At 44.0% G+C, this 15,288-nt stretch overlaps 1 protein-coding gene across 2 annotated transcripts in view; it reads left to right on the top strand.

Moving 5' to 3' along the window:
* The window catches only part of ncbp3 (nuclear cap binding subunit 3), a 31,599-nt gene extending 25,219 nt beyond the window's left edge, over positions 1-6,380 (top strand). The window contains exons 13-14 of one of the 2 annotated variants that reach the window (XM_083661398.1): positions 5,138-5,468; positions 6,158-6,380. In XM_083661398.1, coding sequence (XP_083517524.1) covers positions 5,138-5,468; positions 6,158-6,245 — 419 coding nt within the window. In that variant the 3' untranslated portion in view covers positions 6,246-6,380. Of the gene's footprint in view, positions 1-5,137; positions 5,469-6,139 lie in introns of both variants that reach the window. The other variant, XM_083661397.1, reaches the window with a different exon arrangement.
* Positions 6,381-15,288: the final 8,908 nt, after the last annotated feature.

Here is a 15,288-nt window from a genome sequence, read left to right as displayed (position 1 = left end):
GCAGCTGCCTGGGTCTGTTGTATGCTGTAGTGTCCTGCGTGCCCCACCTCCCCCCCTCCTCCCCCCCCCCCCCCGTTGTGGGAGGAGTATCTCTCTGCTCTGCTCGGCTCTGCTGTGAGTGCGTTTGCTCTGCGTGTGCTCAGCACTGAAAAGTCCGCTAGATCCAGCTTTTTTACAGCCGCGTGTATGTCACCAGCTTCCAGTTGAGAACTCCATGGCTGATCATGCGAATGGGCTGTTGCAGCGGACATGGAGGTGCTCAATTGTGACAGCAGATTGGCTGCTGCAGGGGCACAGCTACGTTATGCTTCAATGAAGCAGCTGCATACGGACGGATGCGATGCGATTTCCTTTTCCTCAATGACTTCTTCTGTGTGTTTTACTCCACATTCTCTCATCTGGAGTGCGCTGTCGCCACCTAAGGGTTCTGTAAAATAGGTTAGACACATTCAATAGCTCTCATATTGTAAGAGGCAATGTAAGAGGCATAGATCGACACCCCCCCGTCAAAAAAACAATTTCGAGTTATTGACGCCATTTGGCGTCGCTGGCAGCCTACGGTAAATTTCTAATGACGCCATATGGCGTCGCTGGCACTCAATGTGTTAAACAGTATAATTATAATATTGATACTATAGGTAATATTGATAATATAGGTACACATCTTACCTATAATAGTAGCTGAGACCAAAGCCGTGAGAATCGGAGATTGCTCTCTTGATGATTATAGAGTCTGTGTCTGTCTACCGGCGGGCCGGATAAACCCGGAAGTGAAACTAAACGGTTTACGGCAGCTGCCTGCCTTCAACCGTTTCGCTCTGCCTAGCAACAGACCATAAACACGGAGAACGTCCTGCAGGGGCTCGCTACTCTCGCGAACATCTCTCGTTATCTTCTAACAGTTTGTTTGGAAGTAATTTTGTTATTTTGTGGTTATGGCCGAAGTGGCTGCCGCAAACCGTTTCATTTCACTTCCTGATCTGCCCCGGGCCGCAGACAGACTAATCGTCAAGACAACACTGGCCGATTCACTCGGGGTTCAAGCGAGACTACTCTGCGTTGGTCTCGTCTACTATTAGAGGTAAGATGTGATGCATCGATATTAAATTTAGACTGTTTAATAACAATTGAATATCTTGCTCGTAGCTGCTTTGGAATCGTGCCGTATTTGTAAACAAAAAGACGTGTTCCGTATTGAACTGATACAGGACGCGCTTTGTCCCGTATTGGAGAAACACGCAGTGCAAAGTGTGAAGGGCTATTTGTATTGAGCGATAAAGTCTGCAGCTGCTGCTGCTGCTCTGCCCCTCACCCTGTGTGGCGTCATGTTGCGTTCAACTACCCTAGAATGCGCTTCTCATTGATTGCTGAGTCACGACCAATGAGAAGCGCTGTCAGCGTTGCTAGATTCAACTAAACTCTGACGACAGCACATGGAGTGAGCGATTTCCATCTACCGTAAATTCCGGACTATAAGCCGCACCGGTGTATAAGCCGCACCTGCAAAGTTGACTATTTTTTTCTTATATAAGCCGCACCGGACTATAAGCCGCGGGTGTTTTAATGTTTTTTTTTTTTTTTTTTTTTTTTTTTTTTTTTTTTTGTGTTTTAATGTTTAATTACCATATGTAAGGGTTCATGCACAGAGGGGATTGAGATGGCTGTTTGAGGAAGCTCCCATTTATTAACATTTCAACAAAACAACATAACACAACACCACCTGTGTTGTTTTTTACAGTGCACACAGTGTCATACAGTGTCATACAGTGTGGTGAAAAGAGGGCAAGAGAGGAAATTAAAACTTATTATAGTTATATAGGATTTATAGTTAGAAAGAGTGCTAAAAAAGAGAGATTTTTTTTTTTTTTTTTTTTTTTTTTTTTTTTTTTAATCCATAGATAAGCCGCACCGTTATATAAGCCGCAGGGGCCAAAAAAGCCCAAAAAACGGGAAAAAAGTGCGGCTTATAGTCCGGAATTTACGGTATATACAAATGTAGCATGCCGTTTGTTTTTGTTGTGTTCAGAAGATTTAATCTGAAATCTGTTTTTGCACTAATGATTTAAACTTTCATAATACCACGTTTGTTCTATTCAAAAGAATATGTAACGTTGCCGTTTGCACTCTTAAAAGAAAATTGAATGAGTAGATGCGAAGTTGCATTACCGGTAGGCCTATATCAAAATACCGTTTGCACTACTGTTTATTGTTTTTTCTTAAAATACAGCTGTTTTATTAAGAACGATAAACTTCTGTTTTGCAACGCCAAATACAATTCTTGAATGATAATCTAGGAATAGGCTATGCGCAAAAATGCAAAAAGTGATCAAATTCAGGTTTGTTTGTTTGCTTGTGTTGATAATAATAATGGGTAAATGGTTGAAGTTGAAGCAATTGCAGTTATGTGATTGTTAATATAAGTCCACTACTGACCCCCCCCGACCCCCCGGATTTTGAAAATACAGTACTAATCCTCCACCTAGTGTCATAAATTGGAATCAAGGTTGACAGGTTGTATCAAGTGTTGTAATTCATAACAGTTAACTCTCCAAAACATGCAGGGCTTTTTGGTTGGGGAGCAAGTGAAATGCTTTGTCATATATTGTCCTATACAAAACATATGGGGGGAAATGTAGCTTTTCAGACATGGTGCTGTTCCCCAATGTGTCTAAATGAACAGTACGTGTGGCTGCTGTAACGTTAGCAGTTAATTTTTAGCCAACATGTTTATATATATATTTGGACAAGCAACTTGTAATTATGCTCGACCCATTTCACTCAAACACAGGACAATATATGACAAAGCATTTCACTTGCTGCACGACCAAAAAGCCATGCATGTTTTACTCATGACAAGCTGAACTGACGTTAGCTTAGCCTGAAGCTAGCAGGTCCATTCATTTGCGCCAGGTGTTTGGCAAACTTAAAACATATTTTTTGCACGGAAAACTAGCTCCCAGGCTTACTAGGAAATGTACCACAGCCCGGCTGTCGAGTAACATTGACTTAATGTTAGCAAATGTATATGATTAGTTAACGGGACCTGTTGCAGAGTTAGCCTACTTACCGTTGCAAAAATAGCAGCGTGGTGATGAGCCTTCAGGTGCCACCTTACCCTGCTAGCCGGGCGCTTCTCGCTCATACTGAGCGTTAGCGCCCGGGGACCCACGTAGCATTTCCCATCAGACAATCGCGCCGCTCTCGCGTCTAGGTCTTAAAACGAGTCCTTACCTGAGCCAGAAACTTGAAGTGAAGACGCTATCCGATGCCTAACATCCTCTTCTTCTAAATAACTGATGTTGCCGCTTCCAAATTGTTGCATAAAATCCACTTTTATGCCGTTGATATAAAAAGAAAATCCTTGATGCAATACCGTTCAGGAAGTGTGGGGGGCAGTAGTGTAAACACAGTGCGTCGCTGTCCGCACTGCCCACTGCTCCTAGTTCAAGGAAGGTTCCTAGTAAAGGATGGGTCAAATGCAGAGGATGCATTTCCTCATGGGGATAAATAAAGGATAACTTAACTTACCGTAAATTCCGGACTATAAGACGCACCGGTGTATAAGCCGCGGGACCAAAATTGACTATTTTTTTCTTCTATAAGCCGCACCGGACTATAAGCCGCGGGTGTTTTGATGTTTAATTACCATATGAAAGGGTTCGTGCACAGAGAGGAATGTCGGGAAAGAGATCGCTGTTTGGGGAAGCTCCCATTTATTAACATTTCAACAAAACAAAACAAAAGTCAGGTCACTAATCCCCAGACAAAATCACACAACAATAGGCTACCGTATATGTGCAGCAAACCTGTAACCAGAGAAGTCAAGTCACTAATCCTCGTCTTCCTCTTCTTCCTGCGTACTGAAACCACCAAAGTCCTCATCTTCAGTGTCGGAAACGAACAGGTTCAGGGTGGCTTCGTCAACCACTCTCCTCTCTCCTTCAGGTGCCATGGCACGAGTCCGATACCTCACGAGTCCGACACCTCACGAGTCCGAAAAAAGAGGCTAACTTCCCCCAGACCCTAACCCAAAACCTAACCTCTCCCACCCCCACGCCTAAACCTAACATCCCCCAGACCCTAACCCAAAACCTAACCTCTCCCACCCCCACGCCTAAACCTAACCTCCCCCAGACCCTAACCCAAAACCATGAGGTGTCGGACTCGTGAGGTATCGGACTCGTGAGGTATCGGACTAGGGGGCAGTCCCCGTGGCGTCATCCTCTTCATCCCGCAGCAGTCCAGCGTTTTGGAACCCGTTGGTAATTGTGGATGTTTTCACACTCCTATAATATTCCGTGATCTTCCTTTGTGTGAATTCGCCGAAGTTTGTGATTTTCTCCTGATAGTCGGGAGGGAGTTGTTCAGTAGTTCTCCCCCGGACGGACAGTCCCTTTTGCCCAGGTTACGCGCGGCTGCTCTGTTTGATCGGCGGCTGCTCTCTTTTAATGCGAGATTGACTGCTTTCAACTTGAAAGCTGCCTCGTGTGAATTTCTGCGTACCTTCCCCATGGTAAGTGAGAGTGTTGCTTCTACTGCTCGTCTTGTTGTGAATATTCCTTGATCTTCCTTTGTGTGAATTCGCCGAAGTTTGTGATTTTCTCCTGGTAGTCGGGGGAGGGAGTTGTTGCCCGAGTGGCCGTTTGCTTACCGTAATTACCATATGTAAGTGGTCACGCACAGAGGGGATTGTCGGGAAGAGATGGCTGTTTGAGGAAGCTCCCATTTACCGTATTACAACATTTCAACAAAACAACATAACACAACACCACCGTTGTTTATTTTTACAGTGCACACAGTGTCCGCGGTGTGGTGAAAAGAGGGCAAGAGAGGAAATTAAAACAGAAGTGGATTTATAGTTAGAAAGAGTGCTAAAAAAGAGAGATTTTTTTTTTTTTTTTTTTTTTTTCTGAAAAAATCCATAGATAAGACGCACCGTTATATAAGCCGCAGGGGCCAAAAAACGGGAAAAAAGCCGCGGCTTATAGTCCGGAATTTACGGTAATTTAATAAAATGTGGCGATACTTGGCTTCATTTATCGATATAATATTGCGACACATAATATTGCGATAATAAGCTGTATTGATTTCCCCCCACCCCTACTATCTGTCTGTCTGTCTCTCTTTCTGTCTGTAGGTGGTCTGTGGAGCCGACTGGGCTCTGCTGAGGAAGACGCCCCTGTGCGGAGAGAGCGCCAGGCATCCGGACCGGAGCGTCGGACGACCGGACTCTCCTCCTCATCCTCCTCCAGGTCCTCCAAGCGGGGAGACGACTCTTCCAGCCGAGCCAGGCTCTCCTCCTCCTCCTCCTCCTCCAGGCGGGCAGAGGGAGAGAGGGTTAGGGAGGGAGAGAAGAAGAAGCGCGGCGCTGCAGAGGACGGCTCCTCGTCAGAGGAGGAGGAGGACTCTGAGCTGCAGCAGGTGTGGGGAGCCATGATCAAACAGAAGCAGCAGCAGCTCTCACACAGGTAGGCACGAAACCACTACCGCTTTAATGATCAACCGGGATCAAATTCCTGGCGGTTAATATTACCGTTTCAAGCTTTAATTATATCATTAAAACTGTGTTACCGTGATTACAGCACTTTGCAAAACACTGTAAATACTAGGGGTGTCACGATGCACTCAGTTCACGATACGATACGATACACGATATTGGGTTCACGATAACGATACGATACGATATTTTAACAATGTTTTTTTGCAATCAACTTGTAAGTTGAGGGGGCATCCTCCACGCTAATTTGAGTCATTTCACCATTTTCATTCTCCGCGTCTGTAACGTCCCTCGTCTGTTCAAACAAAGCAATGAAAAGGAGAGCAAGGATGCAATCAGATGCAGATCAGTGCCACCATGTTCAGCTTCTTTTTCTCGCGATATGAGATTTCATCTCAACGATACATATTGTCACGTTTTGATATCGCGATATATTGTGGGACGATATATTGTGACATCCCTAGTAAATACTGTCCATCAACTAAAGTTAGCAACAGTCTCCCAGACAAAACTTGGTGAAATGATTTCACTGAATGTGTCAAGACTTTTTTGAACATTCTTAGCACATTTTAACAATAAGTTGATAATACTGATAACCATGATCATTTTGGTCACTATAATGGTGATGTGGAATTTTCACAGCGGTTTATCTACTCACAGGATGAAGAAGAGCCGTCTGGACAACCTCCCCTCCCTGCAGATCCAGATCAGCCAGGACAGCAGTGCCAGCGAGGAGGAGGGGGCTTGAGAGCCCCGCCTCCACCCAGGCCCCTCCTTCTACCAAGCCCCGCCTCCACCACAACCCAGACTGAATAAACTGTTGGCATGTTCTAGTTTCTGCAAAACACGGATCTGTTCAATATCGACAAAAATATGTTGCATATCAACATTTCAACAAGTCCTCCAACCACAGGAGCATTTCCAACCTAATTTGAAAATGTCGGTCAAATTTGAAAACAATTTGTAGTTGGTAGGTGAAAAATAGTAAAACATAGTAGCAAATAAAAGTGTTCAGCCGTAAGTCCAGGATGAATGCCTAACATCATAGAATTCATGGTTATAGTGTAATGGCAGTGGAATCCAATGTTAAAACATCAGTTAATTTGAAAAAATTGCTGACGTTACACAAATAAAACAACTTGGGTTATAGTCAGGGGTGTAGTCGAGTCCACCTTGGTCAAGTCCAAGTCCAGATCGAGTCATTGCTGAATCAAGACCAAGACTGTGGGGGAGTGGAGAGGGTCGAGACTGAGTCCGAGGGGGGGTCAAGACCGCAAAACTACCATTTCTAGTCTAGACCAATACCATATCAATGTGCTATCCAAGACTACCATTGTATTTGACTAAAATAGCATATTTTTATTTATTACCTAAAATAAAATTGAGATTTTCAAGACATTTCAACATTTGCATTTTTGAGGACAAAATTGATTGTATGCAGCTTATGCTCATAACATACAGTAGTTGCACCTAGGAGTGTATTTTGTTTACTTTTTCTTACTGCTCTCAGCATTGCTTGACTGAAAATATTCTTACCTTGGCATGACGTTTTAATTTAATCAAATTATTGAAATAATCTTATGTCATACCAAAACAGCATAGGATAACTCAACACTCCCTGAATGTACATCACATGTCTGTCTCGTTTTTCTGACTATTTCAGCAGCAGATCTGCTGCTGAAATAGTCAGAAAAACGAGACGGCAATAATAATTTCAATAGCAGCCTCTCATTATTACACCACCACTAGAGGTCTATTTCAATAGACCTTATTCGACTGGCGTAACTCACGTACGGGCACGCCCACCGCCGCCATATTGTTGACATTCCGCAGCGCGCTGTTTAAAAGTGACTGACAGCTGTCATAGCTTAGGAGGACGCGAGCTAACGTTACTTACTAGCCTATTTAATGCCGTTTTTACTGCGTCAGGAGCTATTTCACAACAGCGATAGTGTGCTGTGTAATAATACACGGCTGTAGTAATGGCAGCAATAAAAGCCTGGGTGTTAGCGTACTGTCCACAAACGTGAAGGGAAAGAGACTAGAGGCTAACGTTAGTAGCAAACATTGGGCTCATGCAAGCAAGCGTCGGATCATATCAAACAAACATTTACGCACCTCCGACCAAACTTATTTTTTCATCACTTCTCTTTGACGAAGCCATAACTGTTGCTATACGCTAGGCCAGACTACGTTACGGCTGCGGTTTGTCAACAATATGGTGCCGTCGGGGGTTATCGAATGAGGTCTATACCAGCCTGTCATTTTTTACACCACCACTAGAGGTCTAGTTCAATAGCAGCCTGTTATTATTTACACCACCGCTGGAGGTCTAAGCCAGTTAGTCTCATACTTGTTTGGCTTCAGTACCCCCTGTCCCTGATTTCTCAATCCAAGTACCCACTTTACCAAACTACAACATTTAGCTTAGAAAACTGCAAGAGAAAACTACCGCTTATGATGCAATGAATGAAGCCCGGTTTGGGAACCACTGGTCCTAGGAGATAACGGTCCATGTATCTAGATGTATCTAGAGATGTTGATATGCAGCTTGTTGATTTTTGGTTTGAGAAATGTTGAGATTGAACATAACTCTGGTTTTTGCAGAAACGTGACATGCCGACATTTGACTCTGGCGACTGGGCTGATCACCTCCATCAGAACACACAGGCTCAACACCGTCGTCACGTTCGTTTCCGAAGCTCCGTACTGAAATCTACGGGCGCAATCTGCCAATAATCGATAATTTAGTGCCGATACTCGATCTGTACATGTGACCGTTTTGATGCCAAAAAGATTCCCGCTGTTCAGCGTTTCCTGGAAAGTCCTCTTGAGACGCCACAGGAGGACACGAAGACTCTTCTCTCCACTGAACAGACTGACGACGACCTCACTTCCTGTTCCCTCTGCACATCCCTCACACCAGGTGACCTCACTTCCTGTTTGGTCTCACCTGTTCTCTCTGTACACCCACAACACATCAGCAGCCATCCTGTTTCCCTGACCTCACACCCTGTTTGGTTCTGCGGATCGGTCTGGCATCCAACCCAGCCGTTTCCACAAATTACAAGGTCCACGGGCCATTCAGGGACCTGCCTCGTAGTTGACAACGTAACCGGCCAATCAGGGAGACCGCTGGCAAAACAGTAATGGCGGCTCCCAAAGCAACGTTATTGCAGAAATAGGCTCAATAGCAACAATTAAACAAGAACAAGAGTATGCACCAGATGAGTTCCTCGTGGAAAAGACCTTTTCGCCATTTGTCGACGGTGATTGGCTGAAGCAGTTGTCTGTCAAGGCAAGTAGTCCCGCCCACTGAAATCACTGGATGGGAAACCAGACCGATGCATAAAGCCAAACAGGATGTGAGGTCACGTGATCAGTGAACCATCCCACTTCAGTAGAAACACTGGAAACAGCCGCCGTTGTTTCTCCGCCTGGTGGATCTGGAGGGAAATCTGCTGGATTCTTTTACGGCACAAAGGAGGAAGACTTTTACTTTGAAACTAACTACTTTGTCCCACTTCCTCTGTTGTGAACACTTTAGTTTCCATTAAACCAGTCCCTCCAGGATTTCACGATTTTGCAGCGGCTTTTCTCAAAAATGTCAATGCAATTTGCGAAGTTTTATGCGATTACATTTTTTCTTTTTCTTTTTGTTGATTGTTTTTGTTTTGTTTGTTTTTTGCTGGAAAATCATGGGAATTTTGAAAAATTGCAAGTCCCCACAAATATTGCGGAGATTGGTTGAATTTGCATTAATGATTGCGCTTGCAGAATTGCAATTTCCGAGAGGCACTGATTAAAGGTGTCATGGGTGAATGTGACACAGCAACAGAACATACAGCTCTCTGTCTCATTGTTTTGATTGTCTCCCTCCTGAAGCCAAGGCCTGGACTTCCAAACTGATCTGGGAACAGACTCAACAGACTCTGAAAGGAGAGATCAGACTGGGACCTTTTCTGTCGGGGAACCTTCTTTTCTTTGGGGATATCTCCTCTGGTGTTTTTGACACTGTCCATCATACAGTATCTTTGTAAGAGTCATGTTAAAACCATGGCTGTTTGCTTTTTGTGGCTTTGATTTTATTTGAATCCAAAGACTCTGAGCTATAGAGGAGAGGGGAGGGGCACCGCCATTGACTCCCAGCAGCTACATTCTATACAAGTCGAAGGAAAGATGTTTATGGGCCGTTCCTTTATCGCAAACAAACTGAGATGTGGCGGTTGAATGACGTCACATCCGTGTTGTTAGCCTTCCATTTGCAGGAAACTGGGCGCTGCGAAGTTCACTGTTGAATTGCGTCACATCCGTTTAAACGAGTCCGATCCACTCGCTAGCCAGGCTGGCGATCCTTAGCAATAACAGTTGATAACAAGGCATCTCACGGCATTTTGCGCATACAAACACCGCAGCAACATGTCCACACAGATAGAAGTTAGACAGTGCTGTGTGTACAGCTGATTTAATGAGACACATACAAGACAGAAGTGCTAATGAACAGTATTTACTACAATTTTAACTACTGTTGATGCGCGGCGCAGCCATCTTGGATTTTTGCGGTCGGGGGTGATGAGGCTCCTCGAGTTTGGGAGAGAAAGTACGAGCACTGGTGACGTCACCGTTTGACCTCATGACCTTTGACCCGTCACATTCCCATTTCCCAGTTTTACTCCCGACTCCCGACCCCTTGGTTGTTACAAACTGGAACAGGACAGCTAATTATAATTAAAGTGTCACTTACCCCCAAACAGCTTTTAGCCAATATATATGGCTTTTGGGGTGGTGTGTGAAGAATTCTGGTCAAAATGTCCACATTTGACACCAAATTTATAATATTCTACAATCTTCATCATTTTCCTCTAAGGGTTCAAACCTGATTTTTTTTTTTTGCCCTTCAAAACGGTACAACCTGACGTCACGGCGTACTCCCCCTTCACCACTCATGTGAAAAATGATTTTTGTCATGTGATTATTACTGTAGTTCACGCCAGGAGAGTTGCAACATCTCCATTCACTCCAATGGACCCGTTTTTAGCCTGAGCCCTTTAAGAGCGCAATGCATCTTGGGTAATCGCCTACTGTGGCTAATGTTAGCCATGTTACATGGCAGTAAAACGCCACTGAATGACTAAATTGATATAACTTTTAACCATTTAGGGCAAAACCGTTTCCATCAGTATTGGTTAGTTGTTTATAACGTGGCTATATTTATAATATAGCCACGTTGATACACTGTCATGCAAAGGAATTGGGAGGCGGGTCATAGCGCGTCTGTCGATGATTTGATTTGACAGTTCTGGACACTGGCGTTGGCCAATCCCGGCGTGTTCCACCCCCAAATCGATTGTGTTCTGGCGCAAAGCGAGTGGGTTCCAGGACGAACAGGCTCTGAGGCACGAGCCAACATACGTTATCTTTGGAGCAGCGCAGTAAATACAATATTCCTGGAATGCGAGTTTAAGGAACCAGTTACAGTAGATGTCCTCTGCATTCTACATACAATGAAGACTGTTTTATTTTGTATGTTACATACTTATTGGCCAAGTTATGTTAGTTTCTGGGCTAGGAATTCTGCCAGGGTACAAGGGAGTATAGGCGGCCATCTTGCCTGCAGGGTTTTCAAATCAAGTAGAATACCGTTTTGCCAAAAATCTGGGGTGGTAAATCCCCCTTTAAGTTATTAAAGAGACAGAGATAGTGGGGTGAACTGTGCCTTTAATATAAGGCAGCTGGTCTGATCTGATTGGATGTGGGAGCGAACAGCAATGACGTCACGCAGCTCGTGGTTGGGGTCCAAACCGTTTCAGTCTCTGATCATTTAACACAGAGTCTGAAGGCGACAACAGCAACAAGCTGTTTGGGGGGGTTATTTTATTTTTGGGTCTTTGTTTTTTTACACTTTAAAAGATGTTGCGTGTGATCTGCAGGAAGATGGATTCTCCCTCTGTGGTTTTGCGTCCAAACTGACGGTCTGACTTGTACGGAGCCCGGGAGCGATTTACCGTAATGTGCACGATGTGTGACTCCAGGTGGTTTTTCTTTTTTCTTAGGCACACATTTCCAAAATGTGCCCTGGAACATGTGACATGGAGCTCTGGATATATAATACATGTGCTCTTCATAAGCTTATAAAGACATTACATATTACACGTTACACCAAATGGGCGTTTGAATATTTGTTCATAATGCTAACATTTAAAAATAATCCGCAGTCTAATGCTGCGCACTGCATCCAGCATTTTTTCTTTTTTAATCCAAGCCATTAAATATGGTTGATGCTAGAATGGAAAGGCTGGACGGACATAGCCCCGCCTCTGTCCCTAACACCAACCAATCATGGACTCTCATGCCTAAATCCAACCAATCATCACTCCTCATGTCCCTCCTGCCGATTCATTCTACTGGCATCACACGCACTGGCGCTCAATTAAGACTTTTAAAATTGAGCACTTTTTTTCTCCTCTATTCGAATATTTATAGAAAACCTCAACAGAATATTTGAATGTGATTTTTTTTTTATTGGGTACAGCCCTATTGGTGATTGTGTTTAAATGTGGCTGTGCTGTCCTGGTTTTGTTTACATGGCCTGAAGGTGAAGGGGTTAAATATGTTGACAGATTTGGGGGATACTTTTCATTCAGTGTAATCAGACAGTGGATATTAAAGCAGCTACGAGCAACTTTTTCGATTGTTATTAAACAGTATAAATTTAATATCAATGCATCACATCTTACCTCTAATAGTCGACGAGACCAACGCAGAGTAGTCTCGCTTGAGCCCCGAGTGAATCGGCCAGTGTAGGCTGTCTGTGGCCAGGGAAGATCAGGAAGTGAAATGAAACGGTTTGCAGCAGCCACTTCGGCCATAACCACAAAATAACTTCCAAAAAACCTGTTAGAATATAACGAGAGATGTTCGCGAGAGTATGCGTGGCGTTCACATTGTTTATGTTATGTTGCTAGGCAGCGCAAACGGCGAGGCAGGCAGCTGCGTTTCACTTCCGGGTTTCACTTCCGCGTTTCACTTCCGGGTAGCCGGGCCGGCGGTAAGGAGAGAGAGAGAGAGAGCCCCCTGTTGATGCGAGTTTAGACAGACACAGACTTAATAATCATCCAAGGGAGCAATCTCCAATTCACACGGCTTTGGTCTCGTCGACTATTAGAGGTAAGATGTGATGCATTGATATTAAATTTATACTGTTTAATAACAATCGAAAAAGTTGCTCGTAGCTGCTTTAACATATGAAAGGTTCATTTTAAGTTTGTTTGTTTTTCCCCTAAACTGTGCAGTTTAACAAAATCAAGGGAACATATTGTGTCTTGTGTGGAATGCACTCAAATGTGCTGTAACGTTACAGTAAAGTATCACTTGTTCTCTGCAAATGGCCGCTCCCGGGCCCCGTACCATGTGATCTTCAAGAGGGCGGATTCTTCCTCTGTGGGTTTTTTGTGTGTCCAAACTGACGGTCAGACTTGATCTTCAGAGTTGATCTCGTCTCTCAGACAGACGCATTGTCTCCTGCCTTCCCCATCTGTATGTCACAGGTCTCAAAGTTGGTCAAACAATAAGGCAGGGATATCCAGTAACATTGACCCTTTTCACAACAGCCATTTTGAGGGTCTAAGCATGGTAAACACTGGTGTAACCATTAACCGATAACATTAATGTGGGCCCCGGCACTGGAACACATGCAGGAATTGGAGCCTTCATTAATGTTATTGGTTACACCTGTTTCGGCCCTTTGACACATCAACATGGCTGCTGTGAAAAGGGTTATAAGGGAGGTGTCCAATCACCTGCCTCGGTTATGTTTCTGAGTGTCGTGATTGGTTGAATACCATACCATGTTTTTTTCCTTTGGAAGATGACAACTTCCTCTGTCCAAATGTTAATGGGCTGAAGTACAGACTGTCTCTGGAGGGTTGGCAGACTGTGGAAGAGAGAGACCAGCTCCAGAGACTCCAGTCTATCCGGTCGTGAACTGAAGTGAATCTGGTTCAGGTCTGCAGTGTGAACGTCTCCCGGCTGGGAGGATACTGAATGTGAAATGAATTTAACTCCATTAAACTCCATGAAATGACACCTCTTGACAGTTTGTCTCCATGCACACAACATTACAAAACAACATTATGAATCAAATCAAACACATTGCAGCGTTTGATATATGTATGATATATGTTTGATTTCCACAGTCATGGAAATATTTTCAAGTGGGCCCTGATATGTTCAGATCTGATTGGATCTGCTGTTAAATGACATGCTGCTTCCCTCTGCTGGTCAAAAGAGAAACCACATGACATTTCTCCTGGGACAGAGTCGCTACAGACAACTGTGTGAAAGAGGTCTAATGTTATCGCAGTCAGGTAAGCAAGACAACAGTAAAACAGACAGGTTTTTGTATTGAGTTTCGTACATAGCGACAACACTCAACAGGCCGGAAGTTGACCGTCCGCAAGAATCCCTTGCATGACGTGAGTGATGAGCTGCAGAGGGTGAAAGATTCAAGATCATTTTAATATCCATAGTGCATACTACACGTACACAAAGACAAATTCCTCATTTGTAATTTGATTACTCAGTGAGTAATCAAATTACAAACGAGCAATTTGTCTTTGTGCAGTATGCAGCGCAACGATCATAAGAAAGATGGTGGAAAAATACAGTATAATGATAAAAAACTACACATTATTTTATTAAAAGAAAGAAAAAAACTCAACAAATGTCACTGGCACATATGGTAGGCTAAATGAAGTGAGACCCTGAAAAAGTGCAGTTTGTGGAGTAGCCCTGTTTCAGCCTCATTAGTCAGCGGGCTTAGTGAAATTGTTGCTGGGTGGATAAAAGCACCATTTTTTCCAGGATGTTTCGTATCGTATAATTTTAGCCTAAGAGCCCATCGAAAATATTATGTAAAATAACAAATTGCAAGACCATCAATATCAATGAAATTATGTGGGGGAAAAAAGAATGCTATTTTCAAGTCCCAAAGCATCATAAAATGATCAGATTAGTTCCAAAATAGGGATTAAAAAAAAAAAAAAAAATCCTAGCCTTGCTACGCGGGCTACGCTCGCCCGCCCTGCAGCTCTGCCGCCCGCAGCTCGGCTGCTGTGTGGCCAATGAGACCCGCATCACTGATGATGTCAGATTTATGACATCACTGATGATGTCACAGTTGGATTGATGACCACTGATGATGTCACAGTGGGATTTATGACATCACTGATGATTTCACAGTGGGATTTATGACATCACTGATGATGTCACAGTGGGGGAAAAAAGACTGCTATTTTCAAGTCCCTAAGCATCATAAAATGATCAGATTAGTTCCAAAATAGGGATTTAAAAAACTATATACTCTATTCCTAGGCTTGCCCGCTACGCGGGCTCGCCCGTCCTGCAGCTCACCGAGCTGGCCCTGCAGCTCTGCCGCCCGCAGCTCGGCTGATGTGTGGCCAATGAGACCCGCATCACTGATGATGTCAGATTTATGACATCACTGATGATGTCACAGTTGGATTGATGACCACTGATGATGTCACAGTGGGATTTATGACATCACTGATGATTTCACAGTGGGATTTATGACATCACTGATGATATCACAGTGGGATTTATGATATTGGGGCCTACTTGTACTGGCTTCCATTCTGAGCGTTACGTAAGAGCCTCGCTCTGATTGGCCAATTTGGCTGGCTGTTACTTTTTCGCACCAATGAAACCAAACGAGAGGGGTCGAGAGCTCCCGAGACGAGCCAATGGCATGGCGCTGACGTCACGCCCAATAT

The sequence above is a fragment of the Poromitra crassiceps genome (genome assembly GCF_964638095.1).
Source record: "Poromitra crassiceps genome assembly, chromosome: 26".
In the NCBI taxonomy this organism is placed as follows: Eukaryota; Metazoa; Chordata; class Actinopteri; order Beryciformes; family Melamphaidae; genus Poromitra; species Poromitra crassiceps.
The sequence above is the reverse complement of the archived record's forward strand: the minus strand, read 5'-3'. Positions and strand labels throughout refer to the sequence as shown.